Source organism: Lissotriton vulgaris, chromosome 2_2, assembly GCF_964263255.1.
Source record: "Lissotriton vulgaris chromosome 2_2, aLisVul1.2, whole genome shotgun sequence".
NCBI lineage: Eukaryota > Metazoa > Chordata > Amphibia > Caudata > Salamandridae > Lissotriton > Lissotriton vulgaris.
The window spans coordinates 90,060,672-90,086,370 of NC_141688.1; the positions used below are offsets into that span (position 1 = coordinate 90,060,672).

Sequence of the window (25,699 nt, forward strand, 5' to 3'; positions counted from 1 at the left end):
GTTGCACGTGGAAAAGAAAGAAAAACAGACGTCAGCGCGCTGGGAGGGACTTATAGGACCTCGCTTACGTACGTGGATGACGTCAGGGCGGGGTCATGTGGCGCCGTTCCCCGGCGCGCATAGGTGCTGCTGCGACAAAAATTCAGGATCCAATCTGACGCCTGGGCATATTCTAAGTTAAGGAATCTGCGGCTAGATGTCGATCAGATTTAACAATCAATACAATTGCTTAAATAAAAAATAAAAAAAATAGTTTATTACTTGCTGTATATGTTCTTTGCACTTGTTGTGGGAGTTTGCCCTTTGATCGCATCTGCACCTTCGCCACCTTGCGCTCTCTCACGCCCACCGAGCCGGATGGCTGCAGGCTCTCCAGGATGGCGAGGTGCCTGCGGCTGGCCTCCGGCGTCATCTCTCACCTGGGCTCCCACCTTCTCTGCTGGACTTCTTGACTTTGGCTCTGTCCTGACCGACACTTTGCTGCTGTTTTCGGACAGTTTCTCTGGACTCTGGCCCCCTACCATGCCCCTGGCCTTAGCCCTCTCCCTGTGGATGATCCTCAAATGTTTCCTCCCTGTTGTGCTTCCCCTTCTCTCCATGCCCTTGCATCCCTCCCACCCTCCCTTTGTGGTGTGGCTGCATCCACACTTATGGAACTCTGCTTTTGTCTTGTTGTGGTGACTCTAGTTAATGGTATCTGCTTTAGACCTTGCACCATATACCATGCCTATGTGACTCTTGGAGCTTATCCAGTCATATCCCCTCCCTATGTGTGTAGAGATGACTCTAATCACTAGTGTATGCAGTAGACCTTTGACCGATTGCAATAATGCTAAGCTTTGGTATTCGCTGAAGTCCTTACACCATATACCACCCCTATGCGTCTCCTAGAGTTTGGCCAGTCATATCCCTTCCTATGTGTACGTAGTTGACCCTTATCACTAGTATTTGCAGTGGACCTATGTATTCTCTACCACCCCTATGTGACCCTTAGAGTGTCTCCAGTCATATCCCTCCTGTGTAGATAGAAGATAACTCTAATGACTAATATCCTATGTGATTCTTAGATTGTATCCATGTGTATCCCATCCCTGTGTTTAGAGCTATAGCTACAACGACTAGTCGCCTGTGTGACTGTTGGAATATAGCCAGGTATCCCTTCCCCCGTGTGTTTAGTTATAGCTGTAACGACTAGTCGCCGGTGTGACTGTTGGAATATAGCCAGGTGTATCCCTTCCCCCGTGTGAAGAGATAACCCTATTCATTAGAACAAAAAGAAACGTGTTCTTGAAATGTGTAACGTAACTGATTCTATGTAAAGTGCCTTGATAACATGTAACGGAACTGGTGCTATGTAAAGCGCTTGGATAACCTAATCGGTTCAAGTTCCTGAAATGTGTAACGTAACTGATCTTATGTAAACTGCTGTGATAACATGTAACGGAACTGGTGCTATGTAAAGCGCTCTGATAACCTAATCGGTTCAAGTTCGCGCTATAGAAAACTCTAAAAATAAATAAATAAATAACTTAATCTGTTATCTAGGTAAGGGTAGACGTGTTTAAGCCTTGTCTTCAGGGTTGTCTTCAGTGGGCTGCTAGGGACTTTATGAAGACCTGAGGTGCTGATTTTATCCAGAATGCCAGCACTGTAACTAGCAGTGAGTCCTGTTCACCACAAACCTCAGGTATTTTGTGCTGTGCATTCACTGGGATATGCATGTAGGTGTTTTTTGGTCTATAGCTGCTATGTAGTCTCCTTTTTGCAATTGTGGGATAACTTCCTGTAAAGTTGTCATTTTGAATCTATCTAAACTTGTTTATGAATTGGAGGTCTACAATTTGTTGCATAAACCCATCTACCTTTGTTATTAGGAAGTATATTGAGTAATTTCCTTTCTTGGTCTCTGCTCTGGGCATCTTTTCTATTGCTCTTTTTTCCAGCAATTCCTTTACCTCCTTGAGTAGACGTAATGTTTCTTTCCATGAATGGACCTCCTTTTTTGGGCCCCTTGCTGGTGGTATCCTTTTTCATTCTATGAAATATCCAAACTCTAATGATGTTTAAGGTACATTTGTCTAGCGTTATCTTCCTTCACTCCAGAAGAATGCTTTTGATTCTGCATCCCACTGGTATTGTGTGTGAGAGGCTGTGTGTTTTTGGGAAGTCACTTGTTGGCAGGGGTTGTACCTTGGCAGGGGTTGTAACTTTCCAGGGAGCCTGTCCTCTTCCCAGTGCTCCTTCTCGAAAGGACTGCCATCCCTACTGTTGATACTGCCAGTGCTGCAGAAGACTGGCTACTTCCCTGGAACTGGTGAAAGCCAATTGGCGGAAGGACAATTGCACTCCTGGACTACAGGATAGTACAAGATTAATAAGTTTGTGGGTGCTAGTTGGTGAACCCTCCTGGGTGGGAGGGTGAATAAATCAATTTAAAGAGCTATACCTCGTGAGGGAGCGTCTCCAAGTTTCACTCCGAGAACTAAAGTTTAAAAAAAAATAATCTCAAGGCGTAGTGATAAGGTTTTCATAAATTCTTTTAATTCTTCCTTGGAAGGCCAACTGTGATGTGCCTCTTTGGAAGCAGTCTCTACCCATAGGTCAGCGTGTTGGCGTTACCCCGTTCTATATATTTCATTTGAACTGCAACACTTCCATTGGCTTTGCAGTGTTATCATTGTTTTTGAGCTGGTTCAGTGTCCTCGACTATGCTCCAGAATAACTGTTTTCCATTGAACGGAGTATTTAAGATGTTTGCTAATACTTCCAGCTTGAAGCCTGAAATTCTTAGCCAAGAAGGATAGCGTAGTGTGATCCCGGTCATCATTTTCCAGCTAGCTTTGTCTGCGGCATCCAATGCTGATTTCAGACATATGTTGGCAATATTTGTGCTCCCTTCTGCCAGGTGTACAACTCTCTTTTTGTATTGCTCTGGCAGAAGCTTCATCGGCTTCACCATCTCCTCCCAGTGTTGGTAGGCATGTCTATTCAGGAGGGCTTTGGAATTTGCAAGGCACCATTGATTGGCTGCGCTGTGTTTGGACTTCCTGCCCATGAGGTCCATCCTTTTGCTCTCCTTGTCAGGAGGGGAGTCAAAGGTTGAAGGAATGTTTGCCCTCTTGCCTGCTGTAGAGGTCATTATTGAATCAGCCATAACTGTTCCCTTGATGCAAGCTTTAGATGATTATTAATATTTCTTCTCTGCCCTTGAGTGATTGCTTTACAAGTGGCAGGATCCTTAAATGCTTCCCTTCCTTGGTCCAGGGCACTAGGTACCATCAGAAGGAATTGGCTCCTTGCTTGGGATGGGGAAAAGGGTTTCCAGCAGTTAACAAGACTGTGGCCTTTCCTCATCCAGCTGCACTCCATACTAATTCTCAGCCTTCTTAATCACCAGGTTATACATTCCAATTTCATTTGGAGACGAAGGATTCGACGGATAGCAGTCTATCCCTTCCTCCCGGCAGTCAGTCTCCAGCTCCTGCCAGTGAGATTCTGCATATTCAGATTCTTCAGAGCCTTGAAAATTGCTGAGATTTTGTTGCGCTTTTTCCATAGAGGATCTCTTCTTCCTCCTCCTGTGTTTCAGGTGTTTAAAGGAAATTGGATTTCTTTGACCTCCTTCTCGCCCTGGTCCTTTGGCTCTAAAGATTTTGCTGGAATTCAACATCCTCGTAAGAATTTCTTAAAGTATTTCTTCTTTTAAAGTAAGGCAGACATTTCGGCCTTCAGGTGTTTCTTTTTCTTCTCTATTTGTGTTGAGTGTTCTTCGGTGTCAAGGTTCGACATCTATTTCCTCTTCGATGCCAAAAATTCCTTCAACGACGTATAGGTAGCTAGTCTCGAGATCTCTCCTTTTTCGACATCGACACATCTCTCCCTCGTCCGTCTTTTAATGACAGAGCCTTGTCCAGAGACTTTCCTCCTCCGGTGTCCCTTTTGAGGGATCTGAGGGGCAGTTTGTCCCAGGGCCTGCCTAAGGACGGCGAGTGTTTAGACGATGAGGTTCCCTTCTACAGCATGGAGTCTAATCTTAGAGACTGGGGCACATTTTTCGGCATGGAGGTCTCTTACCGCTGGTTTCTGTCCTTCTTGGTTGCCTGGCGTTCGACTTAGGCGATTCCCTGGTCAGTGTCAGATGTTTTTCATACAGCAACATCTGCAATCATTTCCTTCTCTTTGCTCGACAAACCCAAGTTCTCGGGGATGGAGTTTGTTTGTGTCTCTGCATGGTGTGATGTGAGCATCTCTGCTTCTACCTCCCCCTCAGCGTTTTTTTAACTTTAATCAGGCACAAACGTTGCAGTTGTAGCTTTGATGGTCAATGGGCAGGCAGAGGTTGCAGACTGGGTGATGGTCCTTCTGCGAGAATTTGTGGTGGCAAAAATAATGAAATCTTTTCCATTAGGCTGCACAGGGAGCCCCCGGTCCTGGCATTCTCTAAACCATTGTGGAAATAGTCTTCTTCCCCCATAAGATATCCCACTGGTACCTCCTAGTCTATGTCCCTCTCCGAATTTAAAATCATTTTGGCGAACTTCTTCTCCAACCATTTCATCCTCGAGTTTGAGAGCCTTTAGCAAAGAATCCAGACCTAACTCCGGAAAAAATTATCTGACGATGGAGCTTCTGGGGAACGGCGTACGACGTCATAGGAAGCACCAAATTGGGGATCCGTTGATGCTTAACAAAAAAAACAAAAGGACTACAAAAATAGGAGAATTCGGGACCCAACCACTAGATGGTGGAATAACGCACAGCATGTGAATCCAAAAAAGATTCTCACTTCAAAACAGTATCCTACTTTCCAGTCTTGATCTCTCCTACAGTTGCTTCTACATGCAGCCCCCGTACCAATGCCTACACAACTTAGTGTTGCCTTACTGTTATACCACCATCTGGCTTTACATAGTCAAAATGGAATTCAGTTGTCTAGCTCCTAGCATATTGTTTGCATGGACAGCTATCCTCTAGAAGAGAGGTTCTTTAAGGCGAGCTACAAATTCCAGAATGTTCATGGGCAGTGGGTTAAGCATCACCTGGCTGAAATCCCGGTCAGATGGGAACAGCCAATGAATACACCTTCACTCTCTCTGACAGGTTAAGTCAAACATTTGAAATGGTTTCACTACATACTTTCTACCTTTTACAGAGGAAAACGCCTTTCCTTATTTAAGGAAAGAAACACCCTTTAGGGGATAAAACATGCTGCTGGATCTTACCCAATACTTACCCAATACAGGACAGGATGAGAGAGGCACTAAGACAAAGAACGGAGACTGAAAGAGTCAGACTTTGGGAAAGAAAGAGGTGGGTACTGCACTTTATAAAATACTGCACATAAAGAAAACACACCTTGCAGCCTAACCATAAGGACATTTCAATATCTTGTCTTAGAAATGTAGACAAAACTAACCAGAGTGTGCTAACTCTTGATAAAAGCACTGAACTACTCACATCTACACCTGAAGACATTTTCTGATGTGTGCAATTTAATAGGGCATTTGTACCCACCCTCACCTACAAGTTATAGTGGAAAATGTTCTGATAAGTACAGACTACATATAGAGTGGTATAGCCAAGATGGAACGTTTGTGAATTAAGACAAGAATACTAGCAATCAGAGAGGTTATCTGTTCAAGAACATTCTTCTTTTAAGTAATGAACATACCTCAAGAGGATGGCAATTCTCTGTCACGTACTTCCCATCTGATGTGGTCTCGTCCCAGATAAGTTTTCCTTTGTGAAAGTACTTTTGTTTTCTAGCGGTTGAGAAGAAAGGGAGCATTTGCAATTAAGTAATAAAAAAAGCTAAGCATGAATTTTATAAAAAGAAAGCAAACATTTCATGATTCTGCAACATTTTTTAGCGTATTCCAATTATTCCTATCCTTTTTGGACCATATATGACCGAGCAGGACCAACTGCATAGAGAGAAAACCATTACAAAAGGTTTACAAAAATCCACTTCATAGTTAATCAAATACAGTTATATTTTTCTGCTTCACATGATGTACGCAAGTCTGAATTTAAAAGGCAGGAAATAGTTACGCTGGATGGAACCACATTTTTTCTACTGTCGAAGGCAACATTGTGCTGCTTTTGCGCTGTCCGTTAGCTGCCTACAATACTGTCAACAATTTCTTCTTGGTTGACGGTCTTATGGCAGCAAGTTCTGCCCCTCAATTATTTTGATCCTGTCTTGCTGATTGATTTCAAGTCATCCTCATGCCTCCCTAGCTCTCCATTCCGCCTTCCAAGAATACCTGCTGCAGGTGGAGTTCCCCAAGGGCTAGCGGTATGACAGATTCTGTTTAACTCTAATGTGCAGCCCTTTTTTGAACTAAGTTGTACCCTTGGGTTTAAGGTACAAGCACTGCGAAGAGACGGTTACTTTCCTTGTGATGAATTGGAATAATATATGGTGATAGGCAAGGAAAGGGATATTCAAAGAATCTTTATTGGACTAATGACGTCTGTGAGATGGACTAGCTAAAGTAGACACGAAGATGTTTTAGCTAAAGCTAAACAATTTAGGTTTCTAAACGGATAGGGGGCTCTGTCTGGATGCCCATATATAAAAATTCTAGGCTTTCTGTATTTTTGTGGACTTTCTGTATTTTTTTCCAATCTAAAGATCTCAATTTCTTTTTGTCCCTATGTGCATGTTACTGCCATAAATACAAACATTCCTTTGTCCTTAGGCTAGTGCAACACCCGGACTCCTACTTTTTAGTTCTGTAGACCTATGTTTGCAGGAGGTCTCTGAAGTCTGGAAGCCACTGTCTTTCCAGAATTCCCTGCATTAAATTTGGTTGATATGGCTGAGGAACATAAAATCTCAGAGTTTAAGATGGTTACCAAATGATCCTTCTTATTCTCAGACTGGAAAAGGCCTTCACATAGCATTCGCTGTCAGTTACTATTTCATGTAGCATTTCATATCATGTTTGTGTCATTTACATTAATTGTAAATAACAAATCGGTTTTTTTTGTATCCTCATTTACGTTCATGGCGAAACAAGGGAGAAAAGGTATATGGGAGTACAATAGTGCTGCCTCAGTCTAGACTGGTAGGGATGGCGAATAAGGGGATGAAAACTCGTTCCCAACAACAACGACTGGGTCCACACCGATCAACACACCTTGTTGCACAGAAGACAGATAACAACCAGATAGCCAATTACCACCATTGCTATTGCCAGTCCAAATACCGCGAGGGAGAGACTGGCATAGCACGGAGAATGAACCATGGCTACGTAATCATCGGATCCGGGGGAAAAAAAAACCCGGTTCAATCACTGGGACCAATCGAGCGTATGCCAAAATGCTCTCTTGTCTTGTTTTCCAGCCCTGGCAAGATCTAGTTTCGAGATTTGGAGGATAGAAGTGAGCCAGTCATTAAAGGACGGGATGGAAGCGTCCTTCCATCGCTTACAGATTTCTCTGCGAGCCGCCAGAATAGAATAGAACAGAAGATTCTTGGCGGGACTGCGAGTCTGGTCCCCAACTCCAAAAATAACGATGCGGAGATCAATCACTACTGTAAAACCCGGAGAAGATGTAAGTTTGCTGCTGATTGATTCCCAAAAACGTGCTAGATGAGGACAATCAAAGAACGTGTGTGTGTCCGGAGCCTCCTTCAAACCACAACGTGGGCAGACCACAGGGCCCCTGGGGAAACTTGGACAACCTCTGTGGGGAGTAGTATGCCCTATGCAGGGTAAAAAGATGGTGTCTGCGAAGCCAGGCTGGTTTGACTAAGTCCCACAATACACTGCAAGACATTAACCACAGATCTTTCACATTCAAGCCTGGCATTAAGTCTCCCCACAGTAGCTCGGGAAGATGGAAATCACTGTCAGTTTCTTCCATTATTAGATTATACCAAAGAGATATCTCTTTTTAGGTCTCAGCCTATTCCATTCCGCAAGAATGAGTAGGACGAGTCTATTGCGGTGAAACCAAGAGTTAAACTAAGCTCTCCAAAAAGCGGATTTCCACGAGTGCATGTGCTCTCGTGCACAAGCTTTTGTCCGAGCCGCCTCCAAGAGCTTCAAATCCAAGCCATCTGTTACTTCCCCAGCGTGGTGCCGCCAGCAGCTTCACTTCAAGGGGTTCCGCTCCGCCCCCTGCTGCATCAAAGGCTTTCATTTCGCAGCCGCAGAGTATTTTTTTATGCCCCTTTAGGCCACAGACTAGCTCCATTACTTGCGTCCTATTTTTTTATGTGATACAAGTCACATCAGAAGTACAAAGTATGGCGCCCGACTTGTATTTTGCTGTTTCCATCATTGCATCTAAATATATGATACAAGTTTCATGCTTTTGGTAAAAATGCATTTCTTTTCCTTTACTGCGCGCAAACACGCAGACCACAGCCTCTCTCTCAGTCAGCTGCACTTTCGTCTATTCCACCCCCCCCCCCCCGCCCCCCTCTCATGCACGCTCTAAGCTCTCCAAACGCATTACTCAGGCCACAGACTCCATTTCTTGCATGCTCTTCTTTTAGGTGATACAAGTCGTCATTGCATCCAAATATGTGATACAAGTCACACAAGTACAAAGTGTGGCGCCCGACTTATTTTGCTGCTTCCATCACAAGTTTCATGCTTTTGTTAAAATGTATTTCTTTTCCTTTACTGCGCGCAAACACGCAGACCACACACGCAGACCACAGCCTCTCTCTGTCAGCTGCACGTTCGTCTATTCCACCCTCCCTCTCATGCACGTTCTTCGCTCACCAAACCCATTACTCAGGCCACAGACTCCATTAATTGCGTGCAATTCTTTTAGGTGATACAAGTCGTCATTGCATCCAAATATGTGATACAAGTCACACAAGTACAAACTGTGGCGCCCAACTTGTATATTGCTGTTTCCGTCATTGCATCTACATATTTGATACAAGTTTCATGCTTTTGGTAATTTTTTTTCTTTTCCTTTACTGTGTGCAAACCCCCAGACCACAGCCTCTCTGTCAGCTGCACGTTCTTCCATTCCACCCCCCCCTCCGTCTCATGCACGCTCTTCGCTCTCCCATTTTTTTTATCGCAAACCCCATTAATCAGGCAACAGACTTGCTCCATACCTTGCGTGATAGTAATGATTTTTAAAAGTGACATAAGACCTACTCACTATGGCCTCTGCACCACTGAACATTTGTAACAAAGACTAACACAAAGCTCTGCAAATGTGTGTACCATCATGTTTTTTTTTCGTGGGACGGGGTGGTGGGGGGGCGTCTGGGGACGAAACCACACCAGGATACTGGAGTGCTTTAAGCTCAGCCATAAAGATTATTATCTGTTGGCGGCCATCCGCTATGAAATGCAAATCTGAGCTAATGGAAACGAAAAACACAACGGCCCATCCACAGACACATCATAAGTACAAAGTGTGGTGCCCGACTTGTATTTTGCGGTTTCCGTCATTGCATCTAAATATATGACAAGTTTCATGCTTTTGGTATATTTCATTTCTTTTCCTTTACTGCGCGCAAACACGCAGACCACAGCCTCTCTCTGTCAGCTGCACGTTCCTCACTCTCATGCACGCTCTTCGCTCTACATTTTTTTAAATCTCAAACCCCATTACTCAGGCCAATGACTTGATACACAAATTGTACTTTGCTGTTTCCGTCTTTGATTTCAATTATGTGATACACATCATAATTACAAAGTGTGGCGCACAACTTGTATTTTGCAGTTTATGCCATTACATCAAAATATGTAATACAAATCGAACAAAGCTTGCTCAACTGAGAATGGGGTAGGAAACCAAGTGGTATAATTGTTATTATACCAACTAGCACTTGATTAACTAGCACTTTCTAGCCCTGGAACAAATCAGACTGGACTTGTTTTTACTACCGATGTGTATTTTAATTTGTTTTTTAACTTGCTCCTTCGCTTTTGTATTTTGGAACTTGTTTTATCTATTTTACCCCTCGTGATGAAATTGTAAATTGTATTTACTTTTATGATACTGTGATATCGAATAAGGTATTACAACCAACCAACCGTAATACAAATCACATCATAATTGCAAAGTGTGGCCAAAAAATTTGTATTTTGCATGTTTGCATCATTGCATCACAAAAATATACAAGTCACATCATAAATACAAAGTTTGTCGCAAGACTTGTATTTTACTCTTTACGTCATTCCATCCAAATATATTTGACAAGTCACATCATAAATACAAAGTGTGGCAACAACTTGTGATTTGTATCACATTTTGGATGTCTTGACGTAAGTAATAAAATACATCATAAATACAAAGTATGCCGAAAAACTTCTAAACATTTACCAATGCTGTTCACTTTTTTAATGCAGGCCATTTAAGTATGCCTTTCAAGTATGAACAAGTCCTAATGTTTCTCAAAACCGCCCACTGCTTCACAATTTTAACGACTACCAGGCCATGTCTCAGATTTCTACTCCCCACAGCAATACCAAGAGCTTATTGTACTTCCATCCTCCCAGTCTTGTTTTCTTCACAAGGATTAAGTTTTTTTTCTAGTTTTGCTGGCGGTTTATCTAACAGAAGCAAGCTGTTTCAGCGTGGAGTTTGGGTAGTTGCTGCTTGAGCCCAGCTCGATATTTGCAAGTATTTAAATCTAGAAAGATTGGGCCCCACCTTGCGTACTAGATATTCCCAAGGAAGCAGGGTCCCTTCCAAGAACAGATCTCCCCATACTGTTAACCCAGCCTCTCTAAGTGGGAGTGCTAAGATGTCGCTCACCCAACCTGGAGCCAAGGGAAGGTCCCATATTGGCGATCTGCTGGAATAGTACCCCAATTTTATTGAATACCTCACCTTAGCCCATGTTCTTGCAAAGCCCTGCAGCACCTTCAATTTTACTTTTTAAAGAATTTGGAGTCCCCAAATTTAAACAGATAGCCAGACTGCCCAACTCCTTCACTCTCCAATAAAGCCACAAACATACTCCCAATGCCCTCATGTGTTGGCATTTTTAGCAGCATTAGTGCGTGTGATAGTTGAAATGCCCACGCATAAAACTAAAATCTGGGCCTGCCAACCCCCCCTTCTCCCTGCGACGCCTGATTTTCTTCCAGGCTATCCTTGGATTTTTATTATTCCAGATAAATGACGTGATTTCACCCTGTAACTTAGTCAACAAAATAGGGTCAAAAAATAAAGGAATTGTATTGAATAAGAAGGAAACCTTCGGTAAGATAGACATCTTCACCAGATTAACTCTACCTAGTAAAGACAGGGGGAGATGCTGCCACGCTCTCATTAGCTTCCGACATTCCTTTGCTGCCAAAGCAAAGTTTGATGGGGCGATTAGGCTGATATATTTGACAATATTTAGCCCCAGGTACCGCAAAGATGTACTCAAATGCTCATTGAAACTGCTCACCTCATCATTCCACACCATTATCTCAGTCTTCGAGGCGTTCACCTCATAACCTGAGACTTCCCCAAATTCCAAGGCTAACTTAATGGCAGCGGGAAATGCGGTGCTAATCTCGGATGTCATTATCATAACATCGTCCGCGTAGAGAGCCGCCCTCTTTTCCCAGTCTCTATAAATAAAAGGTTTGATGGAATCATCCTCTTAATTTTTGAGTGAATGGCTCGATATAAAGATCGAACAGCAGAGGGGATAAGGGGCAGCCCTGCCGTGTTCCTCTTGTAATTGCGAATGGTTCTGACAGGCCCACTGTTCACCAATACACAAGCAGTTGAACAATGGTACAAGAGTTTTACAGCTCTGCGAAAACCCTCACCCACGTTGAACTTAGCCAAGGCCCCCGACAGGTACATCCAATTGACCCTGTTGAAGGCCTTGGTAGCATCCAACGTGAGGATACTCAATGGGATGGAATCCTTGGTCGCAATGTCTATAGCCCCTATAAGATCATAAGCTAATTCGCAGAGTTGGCGACCCCCGACGAAACCCTTCTGGTTAGGATGTAAAATGTCGGGGGCAACCTGGCCCAACCTATTTGCTAAGAGGGATGCAAAGATTTTGTAGCACAAGTTACTACTTGTGTAACGATATATCTGTAAGAGACATTAGTTAGTGATAGATTCCTTACCTTAGAATATCCCCAGGCGTCTGACTGGATCCGGAAATTTTTGCGTAGCAATACCCCTGCGCGTCGGTAGGCGTCGTTTGCGGCTCCGCGTCCGTTGTCGCCGCCGTTAGCGCCGAATGACGTCGTCTGAGTACTTAGACGCCGCCCATGCGCGCAGACATCAGTTCTGATACACAGCTTTTCCGCGCCAGATACGCAGAGCCATGATAGAACACTGGTGCCATGAAACTAGGGCCCTGAAAGGGGATGACCTTAACCCTAGATATCGGTTCGCAGAACGGGGAGGATGGGTGGGTCAGTAAGGAATCTATCACTAACTAATGTCTCTTACAGATATATCGTTACACAAGTAGTAACTTGTGCATCTGAAAGACACGTTAGTGACAGATTCCTTACCTTAGAATAGATACCCCAGCAATACCAACCCCGGTGGTGGGTCTGCGAACCAATAATCACATCAGAAAATCCTGGAGGACGGAACGGCCAAAGAAGCCATCCCTCCGGACTTGACTGTCCAGGCAGTAGTGTCTTGCAAACGTGTGCAGCGAGGCCCACGTAGCTGCCTGGCAAATGTCCTGCAAGGGCACTTCTCGGCCCAGGGCAGTTATTGTCGCCGTGGCTCGAGCGGAATGAGCCCGCAATCCAGCAGGGGGCTCCTTTTTGGCCATGGAGTAACATGCCTGGATACACAAGATGATCCACCGCGAGATGGTCCTCTTGTGTACCGCCTTTCCCTTCTTCGCGCCCACATAACCAACAAAGAGTTGGTCATCCACCCGGAACTGGCATGTGCGATCTAGGTAATAAGAGAGCGCACGTTTTGGGTCCAGACGGTGGAGCCTCTCTTCCTCTTTCGAGGGATGCGGAGGCGGAAAGAAGGTGGGCAAGGTAATGGACTGCCCGATGTGGAAGGCCGTGACAAGCTTAGGCAGAAAGGAAGGTCTCATCCGCAACACAACCTTGTCCGGATGAACAGAGAAGAAGGGAGGAGTAGAAGAAAGAGCCTGGAGCTCACTCACTCTCCTGGCAGAGGTGATGGCAACCAGGAAAGCAGTCTTCAGAGTAAGAAGACGGAGAGGACAGTTATGGAGCGGCTAAAAGGGAGCACACATTAGGTAAGTAGGTACAAGATTCAAGTCCCACTGGGGCATCACGAAGGGAACAGGAGGGAACATGTGTGTGATGCACTTCAGAAACCTATTTACAATGGGAGACTTGAATAAGGAAGGCTGATCAGGTAGCCGCAAGAAGGCGGAAAGAGCAGAAAGGTACCCCTTGATAGTGCCCAGAGCAGAGCCCTGCTGGGCAAGGGAAAGAAGAAAGAGGAGAACCTCAGAAAGGGGTGCAGAGAGTGGGTCCACAGCCTTTGCTGTGAACCATGCCACAAATCTGTTCCACCTGCAGGCGTATACCGACTTTGTGGAGGGACGCCTGACTGCCAGAATGATATCACAGACTTCGGGAGGCAAATCAAATGGCCTCAACTGCCGCCGCTCAATCTCCAAGCTTGTAGGTGGAGACTGGACAGGTTCGGGTGCAGGACCGTCCCCTGCTGCTGCGACAGAAGGTCCTCCCGAAGAGGGAGACGAATCGGGGGAGCGACTGACATTCTGAGTAGCTCGGGATACTAGTATCTTCGTGCCCAGTCCGGAGCCACAAGGATAACCTGGGCCCGGTCACGCCTGATCTTCAGCACTCTGGGCAGAAGTGGTATAGGCGGAAAGGCGTACAACAGATCGCAACTCCACTCGCGACGAAAACCGTCTCCGAGCGAGTGCCGCCTTGGAAATTCCAACGCACAGAACTAATGACATTGCGCGTTCTCTTCTGTGGCGAATAGATCTAACCAAGGCTCTTCCCATTGCTGAAAGAGGCCTTGCGCCACGTTCGAGTTCAGACGCCATTCGTGATCCATCATGCACAGACGGCTGAGTTTGTCCGCCCTGGCATTCAGAGAGCCCGCCAGGTGTTGAACCACCAGGGTCACGCCCTGATGTTCCAGTCACTGCCAGAGGAGCAGAGCCCCACCCCGCCCTGTTTGTTGCAGTACCACAAGGCGGTGGTGTTGTCCGTGAACACCTGCACTACACTCCCCTGGACAGAGGGGAGGAATGCCTTCCGTGCAAGACGAATCGCCCGCAGCTCCAAAAGGTTGATCTGGAGCCGGGACTCCGCTGGAGACCAGAGGCCTCTGATCTCCGCCTCTCCCATGTGGCCTCCCCAGCCCTGGAGGGACGCGTCCGTCACAACCACGTGCTCCGGGTGGGGTAGGGAGAGGGATCTGCCACTGACCCAATCGTGGTCCGTAAGCCACCACTGCAGCTGTCTCGCAGTGCCCTCCGAGATCAAGAGATGATCGGACAAGTTGCCCTGATGCTGGGCCCACTGAAACTTCAGGTCCCACTGCCGAGCCCGCATCCGCCACCGGGCGTGATGCACCAGAAGGATGCAGGAGGCCATCAGCCCCAGAAGCCGAAGCGTCAACCTGACCGAGACTCTGGATAAAGGCTGGAAGATTGGAATCAGAGCCTGTATATCCCGAACCCGCTGTTCGGGTGGGTAAACCCGAAACTGCGCCGAGTCGAGAACCGCTCCGATGAAGAGGAGCTTCTGAGAGGGACACAGGTGCGGCTTCGGCACGTTGATGGAGAACCCCAGCAAATGCAGGAGGTCGGCCGTAGTCTGGAGGTGGCTGACGACTGTCTGGGGCGAGCCCGCCTTCAACAACCAGTCGTCTAGGTAGGGGAAGACTGACACCCCTAACCTGCGCAGATGAGCTGCGACCACCGCCATCACCTTCGTGAACACCCGTGGGGCGCTTGTAAGGCCGAAGGGGGGCACGGTAAACTGAAAGTGCTCTTGGCCTACCGTGAACCGCAGGTAATGCCGGTGGGCAGGCAGGACTGGGATGTGAAAATAAGCGTCCTGCAAGTCCAATGCTACCAGCCAGTCTCCAGGGTCCAGGACAGCTAAGACCTGAGCCAAAGTCAGCATCTTGAACTTCTCCTTCCGGAGGAAGCCGTTGACGTTCCGTAGGTCGAAGATAGGGCGTAGGCCCCCCTTTGCCCTTCTTGGGTACCAGAAAGTAGTGGGAGTAACAACCACACCCTACTTCTGGCCCAGGAACGCGCTCGATGGCCCCCTTGGCCAAGAGGGCCGTGACTTCCTCTTGCAGAAGTTGCAAGTGATCCTCCAACACGCGGTGGAATTGCGGTGGCATGGATGGAGGGGTCGCCTCGAAGGGGAGGGAGTAGCCCCTTCGGACGATCTGTAGCACCCACCTGTCCGACGTGACAGTGCGCCAGTGGGAGAGGTGATGGCGAACCCTGCCTCCCACAGGCGTCACATGGGCCTGAAAACTCGGAAGGTTTTGAGGCGGGTGCTGTGGAGGGAGGTGTGGACTGGCCTCGCCGTTGCCCCCGCCCGTCGTCGCCGCCGCAGCAGCAGTGGTTTCCACGTCCGCCACCGCGCTGTTGAACATTTGCGCGTGGCTGTCAGCACGTGTGGGGGTGCCCCTTCCGTGGCCACGAAAGGAGCGAAATGCACCCGATTGCTGGCGTGTGGCCGAGAGGCCCAAGGACTTGGCCGTAGTCTTGGAGTCCTTAAAACGTTCCAGCGCATGGTCTGCCTTGTCGCCAAAGAGGCGACGGCCATCGAACGGCATGTACAGAAGTGTGGCCTGGACATCGGCCGAGAAGCTGGCGGACCTCAACAAGGCGTGGCGTCGAACCGCCACCGTCGTTGCCATCGCCCTGCCCAGTGAGTCCGTGGTATCCAGCTCACACCGGATGGAATATCTCGGCCCTCCGCCAGGGTTTGGGCGAGTTTAGCCCGGACCTCCTCCGGACATTGTGGCAGCACTTCCGCAACCACGTCCCACAGGGTGTGTATGTAGCAGCCCAAGAGACAGGTGGTATTGACAGACCGCAGCCCTAAGCTTAGGGACGAGAACACCTTCTTCCCGAACTGTTCATATTTCTTGGATTCCCGGTCGGGCTGGGTCGACGGGAACGCGGTCTGGGAATTGGAGGCCTGGATGACCAGGCTCTCAGGGGTGGGATGGGTGGACAAAAAGCAAGGGTCACCTGGGGCTGGGCGGTAGTGTCTGGCCACGTTCCTATCCACAGGCGGACCTGTGGCGGGCTTGGACCAAGTGCCCACAAGAACGTCACACAAGGCCTCATTGAACGGCAGCAGAGGCTCGCTGGAGCTTGACTGCGGTTTGAGGACCTCAGTGAGGAGGTTAGTACTCACGGGCGCGACGGGGAGCTCAAGGTGTAAGGCCTTAGCCGCCCTCGTCAACATTACACTATATGTAGACCCCTCCTCCGAGGCCACGGTCGGAGGGGGAGACAAATCCAGTGTCTGGCAAAGTGACAATACCACCGGCCTCCCCAAGCTCATATGTCCAGTCCTGTTGAGACTGGCACTCCAGTGCCAGAGGGTCCTCAGACCCCTCCCAATCTTCCTCGTCACCCGTTTCCTGTAAAACAGGATTAACAGACGGGGCCTCCTCATGGAAATAAAAATCTCCAAAGGCCGTCGGAAGCGGCGCCCAGCGCGCCAGAGTCGGACCGAAGGGAACATTGGGGACGGCGTCCACAGTGGGCGCCGGGGGCGACACCCGTGGGGCCGGCACCGTGAGGTCGACCGGCGACGACCCAAAAGCGGATCCGGTGAGGTCCTGCGGCGCCGGAGCACCCGACGGCGTTGGGGCCGAAGCGCCCGACCCGCTAGGGCCTCCAGCCGGGACCGTTGGGCCCGAAGGCGCCACGGAACCCGACTGAGGAGGGAGGGACCTCATGGCCATGAGGTACCGCTCGATCTCCTCCGGCGTCGCGCCGTGCCCAGGGACCCGAAGGTGTGGGGCAGGCGGCGACGCTTGCGACTCCCGCGGAGCCGCGTGGGCGGTGTCGCCCGAGCCCCCAGGCGCATCGTGCGAGCGTCGGGGTGGGTCGGAGGAACGATGACGTATCTCCGACCTCTCATGCCTCTTACCTGAGGACTTGGAGCCTGACGACCGGTGTCCACTCCCGGAGCTGCGATGACTCCGACCCCGCGACCGGTCCCTCGACCTCCTGTGGGACCGGGACCTGGAGCGGTGCGGGGCCGACTACCGGAGCTCGAGCCGCTTGCGGGACCGCTCCCGCCTAGCCTTCGACGTCAGGGCCCGGCAGTCGGAGCAGGTGCTGTCGTCGTGGTCGAGGCCCAAGCACTTCAGGCACCGGCGATGGGGGTCCGTGACCGACATCAGACACTTCGAGCAGGGTTTGAACCCGAGCATCCCTACCGGCACCGATAGAGTCGAAGACTCGAAGAAAGAAATGATCAAAAGATCAAAAAAGTTTAGTAAAAAAATGACTAGGGGTAGAGCTTCTCCGGATCTGCACTAGCTGGCGCGGAAAAAAGAAGAACCGACGTCAACGCGCATGGGTGGCGTCTAAGAACTCTGACGACGTCATTCCTGCGCCAACGGCGCCGACGACGGACGCGGAGCCGCAGACGACGCCTACCGCCGCGCAGGGGTATTGCTATGCAAAAATTTCCGGATCCAGTCTGACGCCTGGGGATATTCTAAGGTAAGGAATCTATCACTAACGTGTCTCTTTCAGATATCTGCATTCAGAATTGATATGGGACGATATGTACCGCAGTTGGTAGCAGACTTACCCGGTTTTAAAATGAGCGAAATAGATGCGCTATTCCAAGATGTTGGTGGTAGCGCCCCCTCCTGGAGTATTTGATTGAACAGGACAGCAAGGAAGGGAGATATTTCTGCTACCACATTTTTATAGATCTCCATTGGCAAACCATCAGGGCCGGTAGCCTTACCCCCCTTACTACCCTGTGCAGCCAATGCGACCTCTTCCTCTGTAATCACTTTATCTAAGAAGGCACTTTGTTCAGAGGATAGTGACGGTAGAGAAATAACATCCAGCCTTCTTTCTATACTATCCAAAGTGATGTTCCTATCCTCCTGATAAATGTTCTGGAAGAAGTCTTTAAAGGCTAATCTGATGTGCTCATCTGAAAGAAAGGTACCTTGGCTAGTTGTCACCCAGTGTATGATGTTACGTGCCCGGCCTGTTTTCGATTTCCATGCCAATAATTTGCCGGCACCTTCCCCATATTCGAAGTGGGCTAGCTTGCTCGCCTCCCACCTCTGTAGGATACGTTGATTTAGGACGGAAACCAAATTCTCTTTTAATGCAATCCAATTCCTATGTAACAATGGTAGGTCACAATTAGGAGCATTGCTGCTAGCACCTATTTCAACTTGTGCTGCAAGTAAATTAGATTCAATGGACGCTATTTCTTGTGTGTATTGCCTCCTTCGAAACACTACCTTGTTCTTAATTGCACCTCGTAGACAGCACTTCAAAGCATCCCATACTATGCCGGGCTCAGCAGAGCCGATGTTTACTTGCATAAACTCCTGTGCTTCAGATTTAATGAATGAGACCTCTACCGATGATGAAAGAAAAGATCGGTCAAAGACCAGGATCTGGAAGAGGGTTTAATGACCTCGACGAGATCCAGGGATACTGAGGAATGGTCAGACAGATGTGAAGGCAAATAACTTACATTTTTTACGGAGTCGACCAGATTACGACTTATTAGGATAAAGTCAATTCTGGATTGGTGACGATATTTTTAGTTACGAAACGAAAATCCAGAATCTAATCCTGCTCTTGCCCTCCAGATATCCATGTAACCATACTGGTTCATACAATTAAGTAGACAAGCTCTAGTCTTTGATAGTAATTGCTGCCTACTACTAGGGGTCTTATCTAGCATGAAGTCGAGCACGATATTAAAATCCCCTGCTATAATAGTTGGCTCAGGGAAATGCAAAAGGTGAGAAAATAAAATTTCCAGAGCTGTGGGGTCATCACGATTGGGCCCATAGTAACCTACTAAAGTCAAACGTGCTCCGCCTATATCTACAGCAACAATTACCCACCTTCCTCCGAGGTCCACCTTCTGCTGAATAACCCTTACGTTTATAGGTTTTTTTAAAAGAATAGTCACGCCCCTTATGTTTAATGTTTGGGAAGTAGATATTGAGACATCTATCCACCTATTCTTCTTTACCAACTCGAGCATCTCTGCCTCAATTAAGTGAGTCTCCTGGAGTATAATGACCTGCGCATCCGAATCACGTAGATATTGTATGATCTATTTGCTCTTGGTTTGGTGCACAGGCCATTTACGTTCCAGGAGAGAATCCTAAGGTTACTCATGAGTAGTCCATCATATTTTGCCCACGGGGAACACTAAGTCTAGCTAAGGGAAAAAAATCACTATGGACTTCAACCAAAGTTAAGTCAACTGTCCTTGTTTTATCTAAAAAATTGTCAGAAACCAGAGCGGCAATGAGGAAAATGTTCACTTTTTTACCCAACCCCCTTCACCCACGTGCACCGCACCCCCCCCCCCCCCCCACCCACCCACAGGAAAGCCTTGTACAGTCTAACCCGAACAGATCCGGTTGATAGTACCCCTTGCCCAACCCAAGCCCCCACAGAGTATGTATTAGAATGTTTTCTTTATTTTGTTTTTAATTTTATGTTACTTCGCTATATCCTTTTTTTTAAAACTCAATCATTTTCCTATACGTAGATTACCCTTGTTGTATATGCTTGTATTAGTTGCTATAGCTTTCTTTACTCAACTACCCCCTTTAATTGGCCCCCTATATAACCTGACCTGATCGCAATGTACCAAGCTAGAAAAACTGGAGAGCTGAAAAGCTATAGAGCTAAAGATAAAAAACCAGAGACCTAGGAAGTCAGAAACGCAGGGCCATTAGTCTACGTCAAATCTCTGCCTTTTAGCCAGAGCCCTCATTGTCACCCCCAAGAGACATCAGTAACTCATCCGCCGCCTGAACCGAACGGACATTATGCATCTTGTTGTTAAACATAATTTTTAAGGTGGCGGGAAAGCCCATCTGGACCGTTGCGCCAAGTTTCCGGAACGCATCCATCCTCCTTCCCAGCTCCCATTGCTTTTCCAGGGTTGCCCTGGATAGGTCGTATCGTATCTGAAAGGTGATCCCTTTCCCTGCTAAGGATTTTTGCCTTAGGGCTAGGTTGAGTATTTGCTCTTTATGAGTATACGTATGGAAATTGTAGGAAGGTACATCCTGACTATGGTTGCCCCCAACTTTTTGCCCTGTGTTTTAGCTGGTTTTGGACATAGTCGACCTGGGACCCTGCCAATCAGGACCCCAGGCCTACTGCTCTCTCTTTAAAATGGATTCCATGTACCCTAGGTACATTTCCAATTGGTACTGGGCCACCCTATCAGACCCTGTAACTCAGGGCATGGGTGTACCCAGGGCTGCCAGGGGCTGCAGCATGTATTATGCCACCCCTGACTGGCCTCCTAAATTTGACACAACTGGCTGCATGACAGCTGGGGCAAAGTCGTGTAATCACCCTTTGCTGTAGGTGTAGTATACCTATACCTAACCCTAAAATGGACACACAGATTCCTATCAGTCACTCCTATGGCAGGCCTTAACAATCCTGAAGGCAGAGTGCTTGGAATCGTGTGAGATGGTGCTCTGGCATGAGCTGAGCCTGTCTGCAGCTTGCGGAACCAAGTCCTAATAGCTGTTCCATGATATCGCATACCATATACTCTTAAGTGCATTATAATCCTCGCGGTTAAATGCTATCTTTGGTATTGCTTTATCAAAACATGTCGAGTAAGGTGTCATACGAATTGGAATACTAACCCCTCGCCAATTCTGGCGACGGGGTTAGCATTCCACCCTTCTAGAGGGACACGACATGTATGTAACTGTGAACCCCGGTTAAAGTTAACTGAAGCCTCAGCTCCACAAAATGGATGCTGCCACCACAGACACGAGTCTGACCTCCTGCTGCTGGGAGTCCTTCCAGCGAGGGAGGCCTGGACAAAGGGTTTCCTGTCCGGGGCGGTGCTAGCACCGTCCCAGACATGGTTTTGTGTATCCTGGGTAGGCAGGGCTTTTCAGGAAGGTGACTGCTGAGTGGCACCCCGGTGCTCACTACGCATAGGCCAGTCAGAACCAGTTCCAGGGGCACACCAGCCCCTGGCCTGGGGAAGTCCGGCAGGGGAGAGGGGTGTAACCACCCCCCTCCTGGTCCCACCCATAGGCAGGACCTAGTCACCGGGTCAGCCCCCTTTTTTAGTATAAAGATAGGAGCGGGCCCCCTGTTCAAATTAGATCATCTTTGGAATCAAGATACCACTTTCTTCGAAAGGACTTCACGATTTCTTCTTCAAGATTCTCCCTTGTGGCTAAGGAGTAGTCACCCTGCATCAAGCGGGCACCATCCTAAAGAACACTGCGGTCTGCTGCAAGTCCTTCATCACGAATCCGACGACCCAGCTCGACGAGACCCGGCTTTCCTGGCACCTCTGACCTCTACTCACCTCTACAGCCAAGCTGAGAACCGTGAGTGCGACGAGACCTCGAGGGACCGACGATCGCCAAGACTGCACGACATCTTTACTGCAAGCCCACCGTGTCCTCCACTGGTGAGTGCTTTGGGGTCCGAGAAGCCCCGACCCTGCGCAGCTCCAGCACCCAAGGTCAGCCTCCCTGCATCTCCACGATCGGCGTGGGGCCCTTCTGCTGTTTGCTGTGCACCGCGTTGTTTGGCTACTAGCCGGCTGGCTTGTGGCCTTCTGAACGACGCCCGACGACTTCACGACTGCTGGTTTGGTTGCTCCAGACTGGCCCTTGCTTCCTTCTTGAAGAGAGGCACCCCGGACCCTCCTGGTCCACTCCAGACGCCATTTTAGGTCCACCGCGTGGGCTTGAATTTGCCAAGGCTTTGTTGCCCAATCCTGGGTCCAGCGACGCCGACAGCTTCTATCTTCGTGGGACAGCTCGATCCTCCATCCTGGTCGCCGACAACGCCTCCTGGTCCGTGAGATCTTCGAGCTCAAGCGTCACCCACTCACCTTGTCGAGGTGGCTACCATCCGGTGCCCTCCTGGTGCCCACTGACTACTGGCTAGTAGTCTCGAACTTGGTCCCCTCTGCTTTCAGGTGTCATCTATCTTCGAGATCCAGGCTTGGATCCAACTGAACTTTCTTCACTGGTCACCGGCCAGCATCTTTCCTTCCGGCTCCTGGTCCGTCTACGAGGATTCCCGACGTCTTTTCAGACCTATGCAGCTGCAGCCCCTGGGCTAGGTAACTTCGGCATTTCGGTGCCCCAGCATAGCCTCACTATCCAAGGGTCAGAATCTACTTTCGTTTTCTCCCTACCAGGTCGGGTTCGCCCGAGAACACTAACTTTCTACTTCCTAGCTACCATAGACTTTTGTCCGCATCTCGCGTGAGAGTGCACACACTGCACCCGAGTCCCCTAGGCCTCCTAGAAGTAATCTAACGATTCCCTAGTCAAGTCCTAGCGATTCCAAAAGCTATTAGTACTGTACTTACCTGCTAGGAATTTCACATTCCACTTTCAGAGTATATGGTTTTCCGTGCCCCTCGGGCATTTGTATATACTGTGCTAACTTAAGTATTTTTGTAAGAGTTTTGGTTTGTGCTTAGTACCCTGTCCTCATAAAGAGTACAGGGCTGTTGTGATCTTTAATAAATAACTGTTTATTTTCATAACACTCGTGTGGTGTCCTTTCACTTGGTGTTCAAGGGGTATATGTGTGGTAAACAGCTGGCTTAACACGCCCTCTCGAGTCTTTAGCCTTAGACTGCTCGTATCCATGCTACTAGGATAGCTGGTCTATAAGGTTGACTTACAACCAATCATCAATAAGGGTTGCTGGACTGATACATAGTGTTCACTAGAATAGTGAGCACTGCATATCAGGCCACCTTCTCACAGAAATTTACTAAGATCTTTCTTGGCTTAGTCCGTTGTGGGTTACGCCTGAAAGGATCCTTGTGTATCCGTTGAATATCCTTAGCTAACTCGTCTTCAGATTGATCCAGGTTCAGAGACTGCTTTAAGAGCGGGATGTTAAAGCTTTTAATATCTGTACCCTCGCTCCCCTCTGGTACGTTCAGGATTCAGATGTTATTGCGCCTTGCATTGTTTTCCAATATTTCCATTCTCTCTGCAATTGCTAGATCTTCCCTCTTGAGTTTCCGTATGTCTTCTTTTGCGTTATCAAGATCCAGAGAGAGCCCACCAACTGCCTCTTCCAAGACTTCAGTTCTTGAAATGAGACCGTCTATTTTGCTGTCTAAGACTTCACAATAACTTCGGATTTCTCTCTGATTCAATGCAGACTCTTCAAACCCCCTTTTGAGGTCAGCCGATAGGGTAGTAAACATGAGCTGCAAGGAGGCAACCGAAATACATGCTGTGGAAGTGGGTGTGGGCATGGTATTACTACCACCTTCCATTGTGAGAGGAGTATCAAGGGATACTTGCAGTGAGCTGCCGAGGTTTAACTGCACCCCCTGACCTACTTGGTCTTGCTCTGTGCTTGCCCTGATACATACATCAATAGTCGAGACAGCAGATGGTGGACTGACGGAACCCAAAAAAGTATTACCTGCCATTGATACTGTCCAGTCACCACAAGGTACCCCATGGCATCAAGAACGAAGAAGAAACAGGCCTCAAATGAAACTACAGATTAGCAGGTAATTTCCATATGGGGTTTCATTTATTCCAGCTGCCCCGTAGAAACATGTGAGCAATACTGAACTGCTGATAAAGCTGGACAGCTCCAATGAAAGCACCCATTCCACTGGCCTAATCAAGTATTCCCTACTGTTCTAGTCACTCCGGAAGAATCTGCCCCACCAGCATCCAATAGCCCCTCAGGCATTTCCCTCCAATGTAGCAAACAGGCTTCTGGTTCCTGGCTGTTCCGGATGATGGGATGATGAATGGGACTGCAAACTCATCAGCCAGAGGCAGACGAAAAATTATCTGGCAGCTAGACCTTCAAATTCATATATTCAAGGTTTCACCAGCCTACTTCTATGACAGTTTCATATCTCAACCTCAGCTGAGACAGCCGAGGAGCTTGAGGGACTGTGCCCATCTACTCAACACTTACTGCATTGTGTGAGAAGGTGGCCTGATATGCAGTGCTCACTATTCTAGTGAACACTATGTATCAGTCCAGCAACCCTTATTGATGATTGGTTGTAAGTCAACCTTATAGACCAGCTATCCTAGTAGCATGGATACGAGCAGTCTAAGGCTAAAGACTCGAGAGGGCGTGTTAAGCCAGCTGTTATACCACACATATACCCCTTGAACACCAAGTGAAAGGACACCACACAAGTGTTATGAAAATAAACAGTTATTTATTAAGTATCACAACAGCCCTGTACTCTTTATGAGGACAGGGTACTAAGCACAAACCAAAACTCTTACAAAAATACTTAAGTTAGCACAGTATATACAAATGCCCGAGGGGCACGGAAAACCATATACTCTGAAAGTGGAATGCGAAATTACTAGCAGTTAAGTACAGTACTAATAGCTTTTGGAATCGCTAGGACTTGACTAGGGAATCGTTGGATTACTTCTAGGAGGCCTAGGGGGCTCGGGTGCAGTGTGTGCACTCTCACGCGAGATGCAGACAAAAGTCTATGGTAGCTAGGAATTGAAAAGTTAGTGTTCTCGGGCGAACCCGACCTGGTAGGGAGAAAACGACAGTGGATCCTGACCCTTAGATAGTGAGGCTATGCTGGGGCACCGAAATGCCGAAGTTACCTAGCCCAGGGGCTGCAGCTGCATAGGTCTGAAAAGACGTCGGGAATCCTCGTAGACGGACCAGGAGCCGGAAGAAAAGATGCTGGCCGGTGACCAGGGAAGAAAGTTCAGTTGGATCCAAGCCTGGATCTTGATGGTAGATGACACCTGAAAGCAGAGGGGACCAAGTTCGAGACTACTAGCCAGTAGTCAGTGGGCACCAGGAGGGCACCGGATGGTAGCCACCTCGACTAGGTGAGTGGGTGACGCTGTGCTCGAAGATCTCACGGACCAGGAGGCGTTGTCGGCGACCAGGATGGAGGATCGAGCTGTCCCACGAAGATAGAAGCTGTCGGCGTCGCTGGACCCAGGATTGGGCAACAAAGCCTTGGCAAATTCAAGCCCACGCGGTGGACCTAAAATGGCGTCTGGAGTGGACCAGGAGGGTCCGGGGTGCCTCTCTTGAAGAAGGAAGCAGGGGCCAGCCTGGAGCAACCAGACCAGCAGCAGAGATGTCGTTGGGCGTCGTTCAGAAGGCCACAAGCCAGCCGGCTAGTAGCCAAACAACGCGGTGCACAGCAAACAGCAGAAGGGCCCCACGCAGATCGTGGAGATGCAGGGAGGCTGACCTTGGGTGCTGGAGCTGCCCAGGGTCGGGGCTTCTCGGACCCCAAAGCACTCACCAGTGGAGGACACGGTGGGCTTGCAGTAAAGATGTCGTGCAGTCTTGGCGATCGTCGGTCCCTCGAGGTCTCGTCGCACTCACGGTTCTCAGCTTTGCTGTAGAGGTGAGTAGAGGTCAGAGGTGCCAGGGAAGCCGGGTCTCGTCGAGCTGGGTCGTCGGATTCGTGAAGAAGGACTTGCAGCAGACCGCAGTGTTTCTTAGGATGGTGCCCGCTTGATGCAGGGTGACTACTCCTTAGCCACAAGGGAGAATCTT

At 48.4% G+C, this 25,699-nt stretch overlaps 1 protein-coding gene across 2 annotated transcripts in view; it reads right to left on the minus strand.

Annotated features, from left to right (window-relative positions):
- CLK3 (CDC like kinase 3) overlaps positions 1 to 25,699 on the minus strand; it is a 372,256-nt gene that overhangs the window by 34,832 nt on the left and 311,725 nt on the right. For both annotated transcript variants that reach the window (XM_086959344.1, XM_086959345.1), the window contains exon 12: positions 5,672 to 5,762. In XM_086959344.1, the coding sequence (XP_086815470.1) occupies positions 5,672 to 5,762 (91 nt within the window). The remainder of the gene's footprint in view (positions 1 to 5,671; positions 5,763 to 25,699) is intronic.